The sequence below is a fragment of the Leucopleurus acutus genome (genome assembly GCF_964270905.1).
Source record: "Leucopleurus acutus genome assembly, chromosome: 16".
NCBI lineage: Eukaryota > Metazoa > Chordata > Mammalia > Artiodactyla > Delphinidae > Leucopleurus > Leucopleurus acutus.
In genome coordinates this window covers 65,255,366-65,276,671 of record NC_139158.1, presented here as the reverse complement: position 1 = coordinate 65,276,671, position 21,306 = coordinate 65,255,366, and the positions used below count along the sequence as shown (strand labels likewise).

General features: G+C 41.3%; 1 protein-coding gene across 3 annotated transcripts in view; it reads left to right on the top strand.

Moving 5' to 3' along the window:
* NDRG3 (NDRG family member 3) overlaps window positions 1–21,306 on the top strand; it is an 86,267-nt gene that overhangs the window by 32,094 nt on the left and 32,867 nt on the right. For 2 of the 3 annotated variants that reach the window (XM_082858234.1, XM_082858235.1), the window contains exons 3-4: window positions 4,175–4,210; window positions 20,738–20,843. In XM_082858234.1, the coding sequence (XP_082714360.1) occupies window positions 4,175–4,210; window positions 20,738–20,843 (142 nt within the window). The remainder of the gene's footprint in view (window positions 1–4,174; window positions 4,211–20,737; window positions 20,844–21,306) is intronic. The other variant, XM_082858236.1, reaches the window with a different exon arrangement.

Genomic DNA, 21,306 nt, shown 5'->3' with positions numbered 1-21,306 from the left:
CAACCCAATCCAAAAATGGGCAGAAGACCTAAATAGACATTTCTCTAAAGAAGACATACAGATGGCCAAGAAGCACATGAAAAGCTGCTCAACATCACTAATTATTAGAGAAATGCAAATCAAAACTATAATGAGGTATCACCTCACACCAGTCAGAATGGGCATCATCAGAAAATCTACAAACAACAAATGCTGGAGAGGGTGTGGGGAAGAGGGAACCCTCTTGCACTCTTGGTGGGAATGTAAATTGATACAGCCACTATGGAGAACAGTATGGAAGTTCCTTGAAGAACTAAAAATAAAATTACCATATGACCCAGCAATCCCACTACTGGGCCTATATCCAGCGAAAACCATAATTCAAAAAGATGCATGTACCCCGATGTTCATTGCAGCACTATTTACAATATCCAGATCATGGAAGCAACCTAAGTGTCCATCGACAGATGAATGGATAAAGAAGATGTGGTCCATATATACAATTGAATATTACTCAGCCATTAAAAGGAACGAAAGTGGGTCATTTGTAGAGACGTGGATGGATCTGGAGGCTGTCATATAGAGTGAAGTAAGTCAGAAAGAGAAAAACAAATATCGTATATTAACACATATATGTGGAACCTAGAAAATGGTACAGATGAACCGGTTTGCAGAGCAGAAATTGAGACACAGAAGTAGAGAAAAAACGTATGGACACCAAGAGGGGAAAGCGGCGGGGGTAGGGGGGTGGTGTGATGAATGGGCGATTGGGATTGACATGTATACACTGATGGGTATAAAATGGATAACTAATAAGAACCTGCTGTATAAAAAAATAAATTAATTTAAAAAAATAGAAGAAAAAGAAACTCTGGATGCCAAACACTGTCAGACTGACCCAGTCATATCCTTTCTCCAGGATGATCTCACTCATGAAGCCTGAAGCCATTCTCCAAGAGGATCTGGCATCCCTTTGAGGAAAAGAAAAAAAAAGCCAAGAAAACAAGTGTTATATAGTCTTCCTCTGATTATTAGTACCTTTTCTTGGGGAGTCAAGCTGTGTACAGCTCTGTACATTGCATAAGGAACGTGGATTTTTTTTTTTATTTATTATTTTATTTATTTATTTTGGCTGTGTTGGGTCTTCGTTGCTGCGAGCGGACTTTTTCTAGTTGCGGCGAGTGGGCTTTTCATTGCGGTGGCTTCTCTTGTTGCGGAGCACGGGCCCTAGGCGCGGGCTTCAGTACTTGTGGCTCGCAGGTTCTAGAGCACAGGCTCAGTAGTTGTAGCACACGGGCTTAGTTGCTCTGCGGCATGTGGGATCTTCTTGGACCAGGGCTCGAACCCGTGTCCCCTGCGTTGGCAGGCGGATTCTTAACCACTGCACCACCAGGGAAGCCCGTGGAATTGTTTTTTTGCTAGGTTCTCAACAAAGAAAAGATCACTTTGGTTTTTGGAGAGAATTGCATCTTTCTGCTTTTGGCATTTCCCTTTGCGCTCTTCTCAGGCTTCAGGGCCTCACAAAATGCTTCATGACTGTGATCACATGATAGTGAGTTAGGGAATTCATGCATACAGGGACAGCTGCTTCTCAAATTGCTCATCAGAATTTGTGTTTCTGTGTTCCAGGACCAAGATTTTAGTTCAGACTAGAGCGATTTTCCCTAATCTTTCTAAATAATCTGTAAAGGAACCTCTGGGAGCCCAGTAGGATTGAAGCTCTAATATGGTCTGTTTTGACATCATTATAAATTATTCCTCAAAAGATTAAATGAATCTTTAAGTTGTATATTACAAAATACTAAGTTACAGACTTTTTTTTTTTTTGGCCACGCCATACGGCATGCGGAATCTTAGTTCCCTGACCAGGGATTGAACCTGTGCCCTCTGCATTGGGAGTGTGGAGTCTTAACCAGTGGACTGTCAGGGAAGTCCCGGCAAACATATTTTTTGTGCTATACCAAATCCTTTTTTTCTAAGTTTTTAATTACAAAAGGTAAATTATATGCTCATTGTAGAAAAGTATAAAAAAATTGTGATCACCCATAATCTGTCTATTTAGAAACAGCTGCTATTGTTAGTGTTTTGGTATTTTTCTTCTAGTCTTTTTTAGTGCATATTTTAATGTAGATGAGGTCAAACTTTGAAGACCATTCTGTAGCCTACTTTCTTATCATTTAATAACCGTATCATGTCTTAAACTGGAATGCAGTGGAATTTTTTGTTGTTTTCGACCCAAAGTCTTAACAGAAATATTTCAGCATTTAATTTCGTTGTATTGGCTTATTCATTTTATAAATATATATTAACTTATACCCGGCCCTGTGCTGTATGTGGTGGAAGATGCAAGTTGAATCAGGGATCAGGGGCTCACTGACTGATCATTTATATCCTACTACAACGATCTACCCTAGTCCCTGAGAGGGCCCTTCCTCCTGCTTCTCATCGTCTAACTAGGTGTTAAACACAATGACTTCTCTGAAGGAGTTCTCAGGAATTGTATGGGGCTAGTGGGGAGCTAGGGAACTCTGTGATCCTTTTTACCATGGGCAGCATTCCTTGGAAATGTGCTACCCAGTCCCATCTACGTGGCATCTTAGTTGTCTTTCCAGGCTGTGACTGCATCAGACTTGACTTTGTGAACTTGGCTTCATGCCGGGACTAATACCTCAGACCGGCTGCCTCCACCACTCTCTGTCCTCTGTGTCATCTGCAGTCTCTCTGTGATGGGTAATCTATTGTGACTTTACTGCCACCTTTACAGAAATAAGGTGGTAGGATGCAGAACTGTTTCTAAGAGGATCTTCTCGAAGGGGGATGGGATTGCTTAGTACTCCCTTGGCATCAGATTTCTTGATCTTCTCCAGAGGGGCAGCTTTGGGGAAGGCGCTGATAATTATTATAGCTCCACACCTTCTGGAAGCTGTTGTAGACAGATATAACACAGTTTCTAACTAACGAGAGGGGTTTTTTTTCTGGGCAGGAGCTTTTACTTTATGAAAAATCAAGTCAGAAGGTTTTCTTTTCCTCCCAAACACATCACTCATTACCCTTTTTATACTCTTATGTCATACTCTTGCAACTCCGGCATCTGAAATGCTACAAAAATGCCTCTGAGTCATTGCCATCGATTTTTTTTTTTTTTTGGCAATCAAACATTACTATGATGCAGTCTCTTTTTAGAAGCTTCGTGAATTCTCCTTGCATCTTTTGACTGTGTTTTACTTTTTAAATGATTCAATGATTTGTCCTTTTTCCTATTAGCAGTTTCCTGGGATATACCAGTGTATTAGGAACCCTGTTTTATCATTCTTTCCCTCCTTCGATGACACCACCTTTCTTCCTTGTTAAATTTCAGATCTTCCATTTCTGATCCACCTATATCTTTGTTCTCTTCTTTTTTTTTAATTAAAGACACTTTTTCAATTTATTTTGGCTGTGTTGGGTTTTCATTGCTGGGCGCGGGCTTTCTCTAGTTGAGGAGAGCTGGGGCTACTCTTCGTTGTGGTGCGCAGGCTTCTAATTGCGGTGTCTTCTCTTGTTGTGGAACACGGGCTCTAGGCACGCGGGCTTCAGTAGTTGTGGCTCGCAGGCTCTAGAGCGCAGGCTCAGTAGTTGTGGCGCACAGGCTTAGTTGCTCCACGGCATGTGGGATCTTCCTGGACCAACGCTCGAACCCGTGTCCCCTGCATTGGCAGGCAGATTCTCAACCACTGTGCCACCAGGGAAGTCCCTGCTCTCTTCTTAATCCTTTCTTTGCTTCCTTGTCCCGGGCACTCTGGCTCCTGCCTTCCTTTGCATGTCTCAGCGTTGGCCTCTAGCTCCTTTCCTCCCAGGTACCTCCCGTGTGGGTTGTGAATGTGCTCTCAGACTCCGATCCATGTTTTACTCTCTCTCACTGCTCTCCTTAGGTAGGGAGACAAGAAGTTACAGGCTTCACTGGGAAACCAGGCTCCTTTCCTTCATCTTCACAGGAAGCCTGCCAAAGTGTAGCCCCACCTCTAAAGGCTCACCTTTTACTAACACACATTAGGAGCCCACCCGGCCTCCTCTGAAGCCCATTGATGAGAACCATTTTGGTTTTATGGCAACCAAGAGGCTGCACATGCACTGCTTTCACTGTGAACTGAATTTGCTGCACATTTGGGGAAGCCACATGGGGAAACTGACTGTGTTTTCTGCCTTCTGTTGACAGAATGGTACACGAAACTTCCAGGACTTTGACTGTCAGGTAAGGACTGTACAAACACCAAGGAGGGCTGTGTACAGGATCTCTACAGTGCTTCCCTCCCTGTGCTGGTGGTGTTATATAGAGGTGGATCTCTCTTCGTAGCTAATCATGACGCCTTCATGTTCTTTCGGTCATTGGATCAAGTTTATTTAAAGTGATTTGCTATTGTGTTCAACAGTTGCCTGCCAGGTACCTGTTCTGTGGTTGTAGGTTATTGGATGGGGCTTTCTCTTTGTAATTAAGATCTCCTTTCCTCAAATGTTATTGGAAACCCTAGTTACAGGTATCAAATGGTTGTCACCTCACTGCAGAGAAGGCAGGGGAGGGGTATTTTGAGGGGAGACTTAACCAACAACAAAATCTTTTCCTAAAAGAAAAAGACACATTAAGTGTTATTAATATAAAATGCAGATGTCTCTTTGCTTTATCTTTGGAAACACAAAATTCAACCTGGCTCATTAGTATTTTCCTAAATGATGTTGTTCGTCTTAGTCTGCTTTTGCCTATAGCTCTATTGCCAATTTGAAAATCAATAAAGTGAACCAGCAACTCTCCCTCCATCTTCCTACTTTATCTGTTGCCTGGCCCTGAAAGAAATGGGAGGAAGGAGTATGGAAATGGGAACCTTATAAGCCCGTGCAGCCTGACTCTCCTACTTTTGGGGTAGATGTCATAAGAGTGGCTATCAGAGGCAACATGAAGTAGACTCAGAGGGTACTAGGCAGGAAAGGAAGGTGCAGGGAAGCCAACTTCCTCGTGTCCAGGATTCACCCAACTTGTATACCCACAGGCGGATAGTTATTTTCAGATATATTAAGTTATGTTAAGTACAGTGGAATCTCTCCATATAGCATTAGAATCAAAAGGAAGAACTAATATCTGTCTCATAGGCAAACCAGTTATATCATAATAATTTATTGGGTACCTACTGTAGATACTAAACATACATCAACTCTAGTGCTTGGAACAATATCATTAGGTGGTTTTTATTAGAGATGAGGAAATTGAGAATCACATTTCATAACTTACCATTGGGTGGAATTGGAGTTGAAAAACCCCCTTTGTCCTGAATCCATTGTCCATTCTTTCTCAGTTGGGAATGTCCAGAGCTGAGATGTGGCAAGGAGTTGAGTTGTGTGTAAAGCTGAGGCTCCTTGGCAGGACAAATGAGACTGAGCCTCACTTTAGAAGGGGCAGGCTCCTTGTTACAGACTTTTTAATCCCAGTGCCAAACACCTCTTGGTGTGACTATTTGGTATACTTACATATACAACATAATCAGCCAAGTGCTGTTAGGGAATCATTTGCTATAGACCCTTACTCAAAAACAAGAAGTCGGGCTTCCCTGGTGGCGCAGTGGTTGAGAGTCCGCCTGCCGATGCAGGGGACACGGGTTCGTGCCCCGGTCCGGGAAGATCCCACATGCCGCGGAGCGGCTGGTCCCGTGAGCCACGGCCGCTAAGCCTGCGCATCCGGAGCCTGTGCTCCGCAACGGGAGAGGCCACAACAGTGAGAGGCCCGCCAGTTTAACTTGATTGCTGTTAATATTTGATATAATTTACCTAGAAGGAGATCATTTGAGAGAGGATGACAGTAAAATTCAAGGTGAGGAATTCCAGAAGTAGTATATATATTCCTACCTAAAAGTGTGGAAGCATTTATTTTCATCAAATTGAGCACCCCCCCTTCAAAAAAATGGAATATTAAAAAATTATGTGCTAAAATAAAAAATATATGTGCTTATTGCAAAATAGATAAGAAAATACCAAAAAGCAAAAAAAATATAAATCACCTGTTATTTCACCAGTGTTAATATTTTGGTATATATACTTCAGGATTTTTTTTTTCACATATAAACATACTTAGATATAAATGAAATTGAGTTTTAGAGATATAATTATCAATCACTTTTTAATATAAAGGCTTGAAAATAGTCTGGCAAAAATTCTTGATGTTTTGAGTGAAGCTCTAATATATTAACATGTTCTGGCCTCATCAAATATAACTTCTAGTTCAGTTCTGATACAAATAGAATGATGGCATATGTTTGTCACTGTTTGTCACATGTCTGTTACTGGTTATGAATGTGTAGGTTCTCTGTGTTCTAAAGAAGAAAATATCATAGGCCCTTCTTTTTTCTCTCAACACTCATGAATGCTCTTCATTCTCATCTGTCTCTTTGTTAAAGGTTTATGTGGTGTTCTGGAGACTGGGGGCATCTGGGTCAGGAGTCTAGTGACAGGTGATAGAAGGCCTAGGAAGTAGGAACTGTGCCGTGAGACATCTAGAGTGGCCCAGTTGGCCTGAAGGCTTCCCGGAGACCAGTGGACATTCTTAGGAGACAAAGCAGAACAAATTTAAAGCCGCCCACTGGCATTGTCACTTAATGGAAAGGCATTCAGCCTTGACATTGGTGGTGTTCATTAGCATAAATGTGGCACGGGGCTAACTGAGGCCAGTTAATCTGGGCTTCCTTCTGGTCTCTGTCTTGCCTCAGAGAAATCTTTAAGAATCTTTGATGATATTCCAGGAAGTTATCTTAACATCACAACCATGAGAGATCGTAACTTCAGTCTGAACTGCCTTTTCCCCCTCTGTTTCCTTTACTAATCACCTGCATGCTTTTTTTTTCCCCCAGTAATTGAAAATATACTTAAAATTGTACCATTTCTCTTGGTTCTTTGATTGTCATAGTGACTTCATTGCTATATAGCTCCCCTGAGGCCAAAAGCAGTTATATTGGGATATAAGAGTAATGAGGGGAGGGGTGCTTAGAGGTGACATGCTTAGAATTGCTGTAAAAGGAGAAAACCTATTGCCAGTTGAAGCAGTGAATCAGCAGGCTTATTGTCCATTTATCTACTTCAGTGCTGCTTAATTTTCTTCTGCTTATGAGATTGTTTAAAAATTTGGAATTAGAGCTGAGACAAATGCTATATAGCTTCTTTGTGTTTGTGATATATTGCTTTAAAAAATAATTATACCTGGGGATTAAGAGGTACAAACTACTATATATAGATAAATGTTACAAGGATATATTGTACAGCATAGGAAATATAGCCAATATTTTATAAAAACGTTATTTATTTATTTTTTGTGGTACGCGGGCCTCTCACTGTTGTGGCCTCTCCCGTTGCGGAGCACAGGCTCCGGACGCGCAGACTCAGCGGCCATGGCTCACGGGCCCAGCCGCTCCGCGGCATGTGGGATCTTCCTGGACCGGGGCACGAACCCTTGTCCCCTGCATCGGCAGGCGGACTCTCAACCACTGTGCCACCAGGGAAGCCCTATACAAACTTTAAATGAAGTATAATCCATAAAACTTTTGGATCACTGTGTTGTACACCTGAAACTAATATAATACTGTAAATCAACGGTACCTCAACTTTAAAAAAAAAGATGGATTAATAAGGCGGTTAGAGGGATGGATAGACGGGTAGATGCATGATAATTAAGTATAGTAAAATGTTAATGGTAGAGTTCAGGTGGTGGGTATACAGATGTTCACTGTAAGGTATTTCAACTTAGGCATATGGTTGAACGTTTTCATGATAAAATACTGGGGGGGGGGACCAATGTTTACTTTTGTTAAAAAGTACACAAAACTGCTTTTCATTTTCACAAAGCTCTCTCCATGGACATTTCCAGTACTTCTCCACATGCACACACACTTATGAACTTGTGATCACTATGTTTGTATAAATATCATCATTGTTATTTCTCACATGTTTCTAAAAGTTCACATGTAGTATTTAATGTGTGTATATCACATGAGTAAATATGTTAAAAGATAACACTTGTGGGCTTCCCCGGTGGCGCAGTGGTTGAGAGTCTGCCTGCCGATGCAGGGGACATGGGTTCGTGCCCCGGTCTGGGAAGATCCCACGTGCCGTGGAGCGGCTGAGCCCGTGAGCCATGGCCGCTGAGCCTGTGCGTCTGGAGCCTGTGCTCCGCAACGGGAGAGGCCACACAGTGAGAGGCCCACGTACCGCAAAAAAAAAAAAAAAAAAAAAGATAACACTTGTGTATAATCAAATTTAGAAAATGCAGAAAAGTATGAAAATAAAAGTTTCCTATAATCCTGTTCCCTAGGGATAACCGTATTTTATTTCTTTCCAGTTTTTACTTTTATATTCTGGTTATCAAAAGAGTACGTGCTCATAGTTGAATATTTGGAGAGCACAGAGAATTATAAAGCAGCTAGAGAAAAGCTCACAGTCCTACAACCCAGGGGCAACCATGTTAATGTGTTCAGTGTGGAGATGTATGTCTGTGTGTATTATTTATTTATATTATTTATTTTATTTATTTATTTTTATTTTGGCTGTGCTGGGACTTAGTTGCGCATGAGGGATCTTTTTTTTTTTTTTTTTTTTTTTTTTTTTGCGTCAGGCAGGCTTTTTGGTTGTGGCATGCAGATTCTTAGTTGCGACACACAGGCGGAATCTAGTTCCCCGACCAGGGATTGAACCCAGGCCCCCTGCACTGGAAGTGTGGAGTCTTACCCACTGGACCACCAGGGAAGTCCCTGTATTTTATTTTCTAAAATATAATTTTTAAAGTTTATATAATTGGTCACCCTGGATGTACAATTATGTATCTCCTTTTCTGACTTAATATTAGAACACAATCTCATTTACGTGTCATTTTAAAACTTGCATAAAAATAATCTCTAATGGGGAATTCCGTGGCAGTCCAGTGGTTAGGACTTGGTGCTTTAACTGCCAAGGCCTGGGTTCAGTCCCTGGTCAGGGAACTATGATCCTGCAAGCCACGTGGCACAGCCAAAAAAAAAAAAAATCTCTAATGGCTGCCTGTTATTTCACCATATGGCTATCCCATGACTTAACTATTCCATTATTTTTGGAAATTAGATTGCTTATAATATGTTCAGTTCACTGAACATTTCTGTGCATAACTTATATGTACATGTTGGATTATTTCCTTAGATGGATTCTTGGAATGAACACACTTAAGGCTCTTGGCGTATCTTGTCAAATTGCCTTCCACTTCCACCAGAGGGGTACTCAAGAAATATTAATGGAAAGTGAAAAGCTGCTGTCTGCCACAATATATCATTCCTGTAGAATTTGCTGATGATGGAGTGAACTCAAGAATGGAGTTCTTGCTCCTAGGAGAAGAACTCCAGGCCTGGCCAAGGGCTGAGTAATTTCATGCTGGCTGTTTAATTGCAGTAGCTCTTAAGAGGACTGATTTATAGAACTCTACTGTGAGGACTGGTTTTTTGTGCCACAGTTCAAATGTATGTATGTGACTGCCACTTCTAAAGGGGTATAAGCAGCTTTAAACTCTTGCAGGTCACTTGCTGAATGGGCGCTATTACAAAATAAGAATTCAGTGAAGTAAATAACTGAAAGTGCCTTCCACAGAAAAGAGGTGTTTGGAGACATCTGGGATTCAGCCACCTGCTACAGTCTGTTAGAGAGCTTGACCAGTTCCACGCTCCTCCCCTTGCCTTGAAGGATGTGATTGTGGCCCCAGTGCCCCTTTCAGCCTGTTGTCCCACTGCTTCCCATTGTACACTCCACCCACTCCCAGGAAAACTAGAATTATTGCTGACCTACCCATCCTTCTGCTTTGTGCTTTTCCTTTCTGATGGCCTTTGTTCACAGGTCCTCCCCTTGAGATGCATACCCGTCCCCTTTTGGATTTTTTTTCTTTTTTTATGACTGTTATTTATTTTTTATTTATTTATTTATTTTCTTATTAGTTATCCATTTTATACACATCAGTGTATACATGTCATTCCCAGTCGCCCAGTTCATCACACCAGCGCCACCACCCCCAGCTGCTTTCCCCTCTTGATGTCCATATGTTTTTTTCTCTACTTCTGTGTCTCAATTTCTGCTCTACAAACCGGTTCATCTGTACCATTTTCTAGGTTCCACATATATGCATTAATATACGATATTTGTTTTTCTCTTTCTGACTTACTTCACTCTGTATGACAGTCTCTAGATGCATCCACGTCTCTACAAATGACCCACTTTCGTTCCTTTTAATGGCTGAGTAATATTCCATTGTATATGAATCGGATGTGGTACATATGTACCACATCTTCTTTATCGATTCGTGTGTCGATGGGCATTTAGGTTGCTTCCATGACCTGGCTATTGTAAATAGTGCTGCAATGAACATTGGGGTACATGTGTCTTTTTGAATTATGGTTTTCTCTGGGTATATGCCCAGGAGTGGGATTGCTGGGTCATATGGTAATTCTATTTTTAGTTCTTTAAGGAACCTCCATACTGTTCTCCATAGTGGCTGTATCAATTTACATTCCCACCAAGAGTGCAAGAGGGTTCCCTTTTCTCCACATCCTCTCCAGCATTTGTTTGTAGATTTTCTGATGATGCCCATTCTGACTGGTGTACGGTGATACCTCATTGTAGTTTTGATTTGCATTTCTCTAATAATTAGTGATGTTGAGCAGCTTTTCATGTGTTCTTGGCCATCTGTATGTCTTCTTTGGAGAAGTGTCTGTTTAGGTCTTCTGCCCATTTTTGGATTGGGTTGTTTGTTTTTTTAATATTGAGCTGCATGGGCTGTTGATATATTTTTGGAGATTAATCCTTTGTCCATTGATTCGTTTGCAAATATTTTCTCCCATTCTGAGGGTTGTCTTTTCGTCTTTATGGTTTCCTTTGCTGTGCAAAAGCTTTTAAGTTTCATTAGGTCCCATTTTTTTATTTTTGTTTTTATTTCCATTACTCTAGGAGGTGGATCAAAAAAGATCTTGCTGTGATTTATGTCAAAGAGTGTTCTTCCTGTGTTTTCCTCTAAGAGTTCTATAGTGCCCAGTCTTACATTTAGGTCTCTAATGCATTTTGAGTTTATTTTTGTGTATGGTGTTAGGGAGTGTTCTAATTTCATTCTTTTACATGTAGCTGTCCAGTTTTCCCAGCACGACTTATTGAAGAGACTGTCTTTTCTCCATTGTATATCCTTGCCTCCTTTGTCATAGATTAGTTGACCACAGGTGTGTGGGTTTAATGTTGTCTTGATTACTTCAGCTTTGTAGTATAGTCTGAAGTCAGGGAGTCTGATTCCTCCAGCTCCGTTTTTTTCCCTCAAGACTGCTTTGGCTATTTGGGGTCTTTTGTGTCTCCATACAAATTTTAAGATTTTTTGTTCTAGTTCTGTAAAAAATAGCATTGGTAATTTGATAGGGATTGCATTGAATCTGTAGATTGCTTTGCGTAGTATAGTTGTTTTCACAGTACTGATTCTTCCAATCCAAGAACGTGGTATATCTCTCCATCTGTTGGTATCATCTTTAATTTCTTTCATCAGTGTCTTATAGTTTTCTGCATACAGGTCTTTTGTCTCCCTAGGTAGGTTTATTCCTAGGTATTTTATTCTTTTTGTTGCAGTGGTAAATGGGAGCGTTTCCTTAATTTCTCTTTCAGATTTTTCATCATTAGTGTAAAGGAATGCAAGAGATTTCTGTGCATTAATTTTGTATCCTGCAACTTTACCAAATTCATTGATAAGCTCTACTAGTTTTCTGGTGGCATCTTTAGGATTCTCTATGTATAGTATCATGTCATCTGCAAACAGTGACAGTTTTACTTCTTCTTTTCCAATTTGTATTCCTTTTATTTCTTTTTCTTCTCTGATTGCCGTGGCTAGGACTTCCAAAGCTATGTTGAATACTAGTGGTGAGAGGGGACATCCTTGTCGATTTTTTCCAGGTTGTCCATTTTATTGGCATAGAGTTGTTTGTAGTAGTCTCTTAGGATGCTTTGTATTTCTGCAGTGTCTGTTCTAACTTCTCCGTTTTCATTTCTAATTTTATTGATTTGAGTCCTCTCCCTCTTTTTCTTGATGAGTCTGGCTAATGGTTTATCAATTTTGTTTATCTTCTCAAAGAACCACCTTTTAATTTTATTGTTCTTTGCTATTGTTTTCTTTGTTTCTATTTCATTTATTTCTGCTCTGGTCTTTATGATTTCTTTCCTTCTGCAAACTTTGGGTTTTGTTTGTTCTTCTTTCTCTAGTTCCTATAGGTGTAACATTAGATTGTTTATTTGAGATTTTTTTTGTTTTTTGAAATAGGCTTGTATAGCTATAAACTTCCCTCTTAGAACTGCTTTTGCTTCATCCCATAGGTTTTCGATGGTCGTGTTTTCATTGTTATTTGTCTCTAGGTATTTTTTTATTTCCTCTTTGATCTCTTCAGTAATCTCTTGGTTATTTAGTAACGTATTGTTTAGCCTCCATATGTTTGTGGTTTTTTTGCTGTATGTGGGCCTCTCACTGTTGTGGCCTCTCCCGTTGCGGAGCACAGGCTCCGGACGCGCAGGCTCAATGGCCATGGTTCACGGGCCTAGCTGCTCCATGGCATGTGGGATCTTCCCGGACCGGGGCACGAACCCGTGTCCCCTGCATCGGCAGGCAGACTCTCAACCACTGCGCCACCAGGGAAGCCCTGTTTGTGTTTTTTACGTTGTTTTCCCTGTAATTGATTTCTAATCTCATAGCGTTGTGGTCAGAAAAGATGCTTGATATGATTTCAATTTTCTTAAATTTACTGAGGCTTGATTTGTGACCCAAGATGTGATGTATCTTGGAGAATGTTCCCTGTGCACTTGAGAAGAAAGTGTAATCTACTGTTTTTGGATGGAATGTCCTATAAATATCAATTAAATCTATCTAGACTATTGTATCATTTATAGCTTGTGTTTCCTTATTAATTTTCTGTTTGGATGACCTGTCCATTGGTGTAAGTGAGATGTTAAAGTCCCCCACTATTATTGTGTTTCTGTCTGTTTCCTTTTTATACCTGTTAGCAGTTGCCTTATGTATTGAGGTGCTCCTATGTTAGATGCATATATATTTATAATTGTTATATCTTCTTTATTTTAAAGTCTGTTTTGTCTTATATGAGTATTGCTACTCCAGCTTTCTTTTGATTTCCATTTGCGTGGAATATCTTTTTCCATCCCCTCACTTTCAGTCTGTATGTGTCCCTAGGTCTGAAGTGGGTCTCTTGTAGACAGCATATATATGGGTTTTGTGTTTGTATCCATTCAGCAAGCCTGTGCCTTTTGGTTGGAGCATTTAATCCATTCACGTTTAAGGTAATTATCAATATGTATATTCCTATGACCATTTTCTTAATTGTTTTGGGTTTGTTTTTGTAGGTCCTTTTCTTCTCTTGTGTTTCCCACTTAGGGAAGTTCCTTTAGCATTTGTTGTAGAGCTGGTTTGGTGGTGCTGAGTTCTCTTAGCTTTTGCTTGTCTGTAAAACTTTTGATTTCTCCATCCAATCTGAATGAGATCCTTGCCGGGTAGAGTAATCTTGGTTGTAGGTTCTTCCCTTTCATCACTTGAAGTATATCATGGCACTCCCTTCTGGCTTGTAGAGTTTCTGCTGAGAAACCAGCTGTTAACCTTATGGGAGTTCCCTTGTAATGTTATTTGTCGTTTTTCCCTTGCTGCTTTCAATAATTTTTCTTTGTCTTTAATTTTTGCCAGTTTGATTACTATGTGTCTTGGCATGTTTCTCCTTGTGTTTATCCTGCCTGGGACTCTCTGTGCTTCCTGGACTTGGGTGGCTGTTTCCTTTCCCATGTTAGGGAAGTTTTTGACTATAATCTCTTCAAATATTTTCTCGGGTCCTTTCTCTCTCTCTCTTCTCCTTCTGGGGCCCCTATAATGCGAATGTTGTTGTATTTAATGTTGTCCCAGAGGTCTCTTAGGCTGTCTTCATTTCTTTTCATTCTTTTCTCTTTATTCTGTTCCACTGCAGTAAATTCCACCATTCTGTCTTCCAGGTCACTTATCCGTTCTTCTGCCTCAGTTATGCTGCTATTGATTCCTTCTAGTGTATTTTTCATTTCAGTTATTGTATTCATCTCTGTTGTTTGTTCTTTAATTCTTCTAGGTCTTTGTTTAACATTTCTTGCATCTTCTCGATCTTTGCCTCCAGTCTTTTTCCAAGGTCCTGGATCATCATCACTATCATTATTCTGAATTCTTTTTCTGGAACGTTACCTATCTCCACTTCATTTAGTTGTTTTTCTGGGGTTTTATCTTGTTCCTTCATCTGGTACATAGCCTTCTGCCTTTTCATCTTGTCTATCTTTCTGGGAATGTGGTTTTCATTCCACAGGCTGCAGGATTGTAGTTCTTGCTTCTGCTGTCTGCCCTCTGGTGGATGAGACTATCTAAGAGGCTTAGAAGTTTCCTGATAGGAGGGACTGGTGGTGGGTAGAGCCGGCTGTTGCTCTGGTGGGCAGAACTCAGTAAAACTTTAATCCACTTGTCTGCTGATGGGTGGGGCTGGGTTCCCTCCCTGTTGGTTGTTTGCCCGAGGCAACCCAACACTGGAGCCTACCGGGGCTGTTTGGTGGGGCTAATGGTGGACTCTGGGTGGGCTCACACCAAGGAGTACTTTCCAGAACTTCTGCTGCCAGTGTCCCTGTCCCTTGGTGAGCCACAGCTGCCCCCCTTCTCTGCAGGAGACCCTCCAACACCAGTAGGTAGGTCTGGTTCAGTCTCCTATGGGGTCACTGCTCCTTCCCCTGGGTCCCGATGCACACACTACTTTGTGTGTTCCCTCCAAGAGTGGAGTCTCTGTTTCCCCCAGTCCTGCTGAAGTCCTACAGTCAAATCCCGCTAGCCTTCAAAGTCTGATTCTCTAGGAATTCCTCCTCCCGTTGCCAGACCCCCAGGTTGGGAAGCCTGATGTGTGGCTCAGGACCTTCACTCCAGTGGGTGGACTTATGTGGTATAAATGTTCTCCAGTTTGTGAGTCACCCACCCAGCAGTTATGGGATTTGATTTTATTGTGATAGCGCCCCTCTTACCATCTCGTTGCAGCTTCTCCATTGTCTTTGCATGTGGGGTATCTTTTTTGGTGAGTTCCAGTGTCTTCCTGTCAATGATTGTTCAGCAGTTAGTTGTGATGCAGGTGTTCTTGAGAGAGGGAGTGAGAGCATGTCCTTCTACTCCGCCATCTTGAATCAGTCTCCCCTTTTGGTTTTATTTTGTGGGTTTTTTTTTTGTGGGGGGGTAAGGGTGAGATTAAGTACTAAAGGTAGAGGTGACTTTATTCTCATTTGGGGAGAAAAAAAAGAATCTTATAGAAAAAGCTAAGGCCTTTTATCACCACCCCCAATCTCAGTTCCCTTTTCCCCTGTCACTAGAGGGTTTATTTGTCTGACAAGCTCTGTCATAGCACGGGCGTGACGGCTGCCAACTGCCCAAAATTCACATCCTTCCAGCTTAGCAGCCTCACTGCTAAGAGAAGAGATCTTTACCTGTAACTTGAGGGAAAAGGCTAGGGGAGGGGCTTCCCTGGTGGCACAGTGGTTGAGAGTCTGCCTGCCGATGCAGGGGACACAGGTTCGTGTCCCGGTCCGGGAAGATCCCACATGCTGCGGAGTGGCTGGGCCCGTGAGCCGTGGCTGCTGAGCCTGCGCGTCTGGAGCCTGTGCGCCACAACGGGAGAGGCCACAACAGTGAGAGGCCCGCGTACTGCAGAAAAAAAAAAAACCCAAAAAAGGCTAGGGGAGGAGTCTTATTGGCTTAGTATGGGACCTGTGTGTGTGGGTCACATGCATATCCCTGGACTGCTCACTGTGGCCAGAGATTGGGGTGTCTGAATTGGCCAAACCTGGACCCCTTCCTACCTGGACTAGAGAGTCCATGTTCTGAAGGTGTTCTGAGCTGTTGCATGTGGGTTAAATAGTCATTCACTCTTTTTCTCCTCATTGTTAGCTAAGGCTGTGTGAAGAAGGTATTGGAGTTGGCTTTGAAAAGACAGATAGGAAAAGATAGCTTTTATGTTGACGTATTGCAAAAGAAGCTTTCAAATGAAGAGCATGATTTGTAGGAAGTCTGAGAGTATGGGTAGTGGAAAAGTAAAAGTCGATGTCTCAAAGAGTATTGATTTAACCAGGCTGAAAGATCCAAGAGGTAAGAGGGGAGAGAGCTGAGGCTAGAGTCAGGGAGAATGTATTATAGAACTTTAAGAAGGAAAATATGATTTACTCATAGGCAGAAAGGCTGAGTAATTGTGGAGGCAGATTCTTTTACTACGGGATTAAATGAAGTGCAGATGAACTTTATGCCACCACACAGGGCTAAGGCAGTGGGGGCATTATATTAAAATTTCCTATATAGTAAATAACAAAAACTATGCCCAAGGCTCATACAGTAGCCTGCTTATTAGAAACAGAATAAAACTCATACTAATAAAGAATGTTGACATTTCCAAGAGTGTGTTGTCCTACAAGTTTACCTAAACTGTTTCAGACTGGCCGGGGGGAGGAAGAAGCACTAATAGACATGACGTGATCAGAGAGGTATGACAAGTCAGATTGTGTAATAACTCTGGTGATGGCCCATCTAGCAGAAGGAAAAGGACTCAGAAGAAAAGGTGAACACTGATTCTTATCAATTAATGGTAATATCCTAATCTCTCAACTACATCTTGGATTAAGAGGGAGAGGCAGTCTAAGATGGAGAAGTATGTTGTGGACCGATATGATTTCAGGTGGTTTTATAAGCCTGGAGAATAAAGGATCATGTTTTAAAAGTGCATAGTCTTGGAGGTGGTAAGTAATCAGAGAGTGCTGGGAAAGATCTATGACCAGAGCCTATTGGACAGTTTCACTGTGCAGTCATACCCTCTAGAATGCTGGGGTGAAGGGTGAGGTAACTGGAGAAACAGCCTTTGCAGCAGCTGATAGTTGGCTAAAGCAGAAAGGTGGCAGCAGCGTCACCCCTGCAGTGGCCTGACCACTGGATCAGCTCCATAGCCAAGGTCTCTGCACACTCATCTCCAGATAGAGACTTGTTCAGGCCATTCACATAAGGTCACAAAGGATGTATTTACAAATCCACATGGATGTGAGTGTCTCCTTTCTTTTGGTATTACTTTGAAAATGAGGAGAAACCATAAGAGATACTGACAACCAAGGGTTGCTCCACATAGGGCAACAGGATTGACAGATAGGGCCCAGGACTCTTGGCCTTTTGATACTTTGGTCGCTACACAATTTGAGGGCATATTATGGGGAGGTAGGGGCTAAGATCTCCCTAAAAAGTTGAAATTTTGTAAGCCAATTTTAACTCTGAATTTCATCCAGATTATGAAATGATGACAAAGTAGTTACTTTGCCCTGTTGCCTAGTCTGCTTTTTTTTAAAGGAATTCCTTAATTTTTATTATTTATTTATTTATTTATTGGCTGTGTTGGGTCTTCGTTTCTGTGCGTGGGCTTTCTCTCGTTGCGGCGAGCGGGGTCCGCTCTTCATCGCGGTGCGCGGGCCTCTCACTGTCACGGCCTCTCTTGTTGCGGAGCACAGGCTCCAGACATGCAGGTTCAGTAGTTGTGGCTCACGGGCCTAGTTGCTCCACAGCATGTGGGATCTTCCCAGATCAACGCTTGAACCCGTGTCCCCTGCATTAGCAGGCAGATTCTCAACCACTGCGCCACCTCGTCTGCTTTTTAAATGTGTTCTCTTTTGCCCCATCTGTTTTATCTCCCTTTTCATCATCCTTCTGAACTTCCTTGACAGCTCACTATCCCCCTCCCTCCGCTTGGCACCCTCCCTTTTCCTGCACACACAATCCCCATCAATTACCAGGTCTTAGGAGGTCCTGCTAACCCTAGGGCCAAAGTGTAAGTTGTTTTTTTTTCCTCAGTTCTCAGTATCACAGCTGAGACCAAGCCAGGATATTTATGCAGGACTCTCCTGAAGGCTTAGATATGACACAGGAAGGCTCCAGCAACTTGACTGTCCAGATGACAGATGGTTGCGCATTCTCTTCAATTTGGGTTCTCCTGTATTGTCACTCATCTGGCAGGGGCTGGTTTCTCCCTGTCTCCCTCTTTATTCTTTCTTTCTCTCAAGAAGTGTAACATGAGAGAGATCGAAGCCTCCTTAAGTTCTTTTTCGGAATATATCACCTCCCAGAAGGAATCAAGTCCTAACTTTAGTGTACATTCCTTCTCCAAGTTTTTATACTTTAAATATATGTATGTAGGGACTTCCCTGCTGGTACGGTGATTAAGATTCCCAGCTCCCAATGCAGGGGCCTGGGTTCGATCCCTGGTCAGGTAACTAGATCCCACATGCATGCCGCAACTAAGAGTTTGCATGCCACAAGTAAGAGCCAGTGCAACTAAATAAATAAATATTTAAAAATATATATATATATATTTAAACATATACAATCTCTATAGTGTTGCTTTTTAAAAATATCTACATACGTAAGTCATATATACAGATCCTTCTGCATTTCTACTCAGCATTGTTTTTTCAAGATTTTCTCTGTGTATTAATGCTTATAGTTCTAGTTCATTCATTTTTGTCTGCATCTCATTATATGAATGTCATAATTTATGTTTCCTTACTGATGACTAATTAGACTACTTTCAATTTTTTGACAATATAAATAAGGCCTCAGTGTATATGTATATATATCTGCACATATCTTTTGTGTGTGAGTGTGTTTGAGAATCGCTTTAGATTATCCCTAAAAGTAAAATTGCTGTAGGGTAGACATCTCTTAACTTTACTAGAAATTACCAAATTTTTCTCCAGAGTAGTCGTTCCAGGTTACATGCCTACCAATAGTGTATGAAAGTTCTTATTTCTCTGCATCTTGGCCAACACTTGGCATTATCTGACTTAAAAATTTTTGCCATTCTGGTATGTATGAAATTGCATCTCATTGAATTTAATTTGTACTTTCCTGACTGCTAATAGAGTTAATGTCTTCCTCTTCAATTTTCTTTCGCAGCATCCTATTTATTTCTTTCACAGCTCTGATCACAGACTGTTGTTATGGGTTGGTTGGTTTGTGTGTTTATTGTCGGCCTCCCTGTGTAGAACGTAATCTCTGTGAGAGCAGGGATCACATCTCTCTTGTTCACTGTTTTGTGCCCAGAGCTCAGTCCAGGGTCTGGTAGTAGGGCTTCACTAGATACGTAGTTGTTCAGGGAATGAGCCTGATGATGGTGGTGGAGGGGGTTCCTCAATAAGTGACGTTACCACGTGAGAAATGTTCATACAGCAACAGGAATTTATGTTTTTATATTCCTCCCATCCAAACCTTGTACTTTATTTCATAGCCAGTTCACAGTGCCTGTTCTCTCCTTCATTTCTTATTCCCCCTTTTCAAGCCTTTGAAGAGGATGTAGCAAGCAGTAATAGAGGATAGCAGAAATATTGAGTCAATCAAATATTGAGTCAATCAAATATTGTGGTTTGATTTGCTAGAGAGATACCTGCTGTAGCTTGCAGCCCGTGATTTGAGATATACTGACGTTCAATTAGTGTAAGATTGTTCTGTGCCCCACATGAGAGAAGGAACCAAGGCTCCGATGAGGTTCATTATTAGGTAGGAAATTAAGTTGGAAGTGCTTTGCCTTTGTTGAGATTCTTATTGACAGAGTTATTTTGTCTCAGCTACTATAACACTTCCTGAGATAGGTACGGACTTTGTCAGCAAAAATTCACTAGGCTAGGTGTGATAATTCATTTTTAAGAAATACAGATGTTGAAGAAGACTGGAATAAATCTCAGTTACTTTTTCTAGAGTCTCTTTTTTTTCTACCCAACCGCTCTTAGTGCTGGTCCCAGTAGCTCTGATTTCATCTTGTTCTAGCTTTATTCAGTTCCTGAGCTCTGCTCTGGCTGCATCTTAAATTTTACTCATTGCCTTGGTTAGGACCCTTTAGGATGCAGGGAACAAACCCACCCAAACAGCTTAAACCAGAGGCAATCCAGGGATGTCTCAGAACTTAACAGCACACACAGCTGGAACCAGGAATTAAAGTGGTGGAAATGCCTACTATAAGCTCCCAAGTTTACTTCTCTTTTCAAGAGAAGAACCAAGCTGAGGATGGAATCTCTTAGTCCCAATTACAGATTCTCAGGGAAGGATGCTGACCTAGCATGGACCAGATGCCCACGTGACTCCAGTGAGCCATGGCCATAAGGTTATAGTCTACAGACAAGGCGGCCAAGAGCCACTCCTGTACTGTATGGATGACACAGAAGGGCAGCTCCCAGGGAAGGGGAGAGATTTTAGGCAGATACACCCATAGGTGCTATTGAAATTATCAGTTGTTGAACATGCATTTAGAGGCTCTGAAGCCTCTGCCTTTTTACCCAGCAGCTTCTTCCCATCTTCTGCTTCCTTAACTTTCCTTTCCCCAGGTTTTACCTGGCTCCTCACTCACCTTGCTGATCTCCTTGCCATAGCCAGTTGCGAATATATTCTCAGCAGATCCCTGGCTTCCCCCACTTAAGAAAGTGAGCTTTGTAGATAAGGTATATTTTTCCTTAGTTTGTTTATCTGGAAGGAATTAAAAAGTAGGAATATTCTGTATGATATAACATCCATCTAGTTGGCTTATAATTCAGCTATGATGTGTCCTACCCCAGCTAGTGGGAAACAGCAGTGAACTGGGTATTGTGAAACTTCAGTAACCTGGGAAGTCTATTCTGCCCTTGCTGAGACCCTTATGTTCTCTTGTTACAGGAACATGATATAGAAACAACTCACGGTATGGTCCACGTCACTATAAGAGGCCTACCGAAGGGAAACAGACCAGTTATTCTGACATACCATGACATTGGCCTCAATCGTATGTATTTGATTTTATACCTTCCCTATTTTATTATAATACATATTCTTTGTATATTTTTTTAAAACACACAAGAAACCCCAGTATTCTGATAAACCATAGGTTTTCTCCTCTATACCTTAACCTTCCCTCCTCATTGCTACATGTTAATGGCAGAATTAAAGTTCCTGGGAAGTATGCAGTTGAATGTGTTTTGGGGGATACTGGGATTATATCTCACTTTGTGTCATATCTGCTAAAGGACTGAAGATTATATGATGAACTGGTTAAGAAAGTAGAACTAAAATCAGTTTTTTTAAAAAACAATCTGTGCTTTGGTTTTTTTCATATTTCGGGTTAGAAAATTCAGAGCTTGAACTTAACTTTGTTGTGAGCTCTTCAATAAATTAGTAAAAGTATTCTTATTATAGCTTGTCATGAGTGACTTTAATTAATTAATTAATTTTTTAACATCTTTATTGGG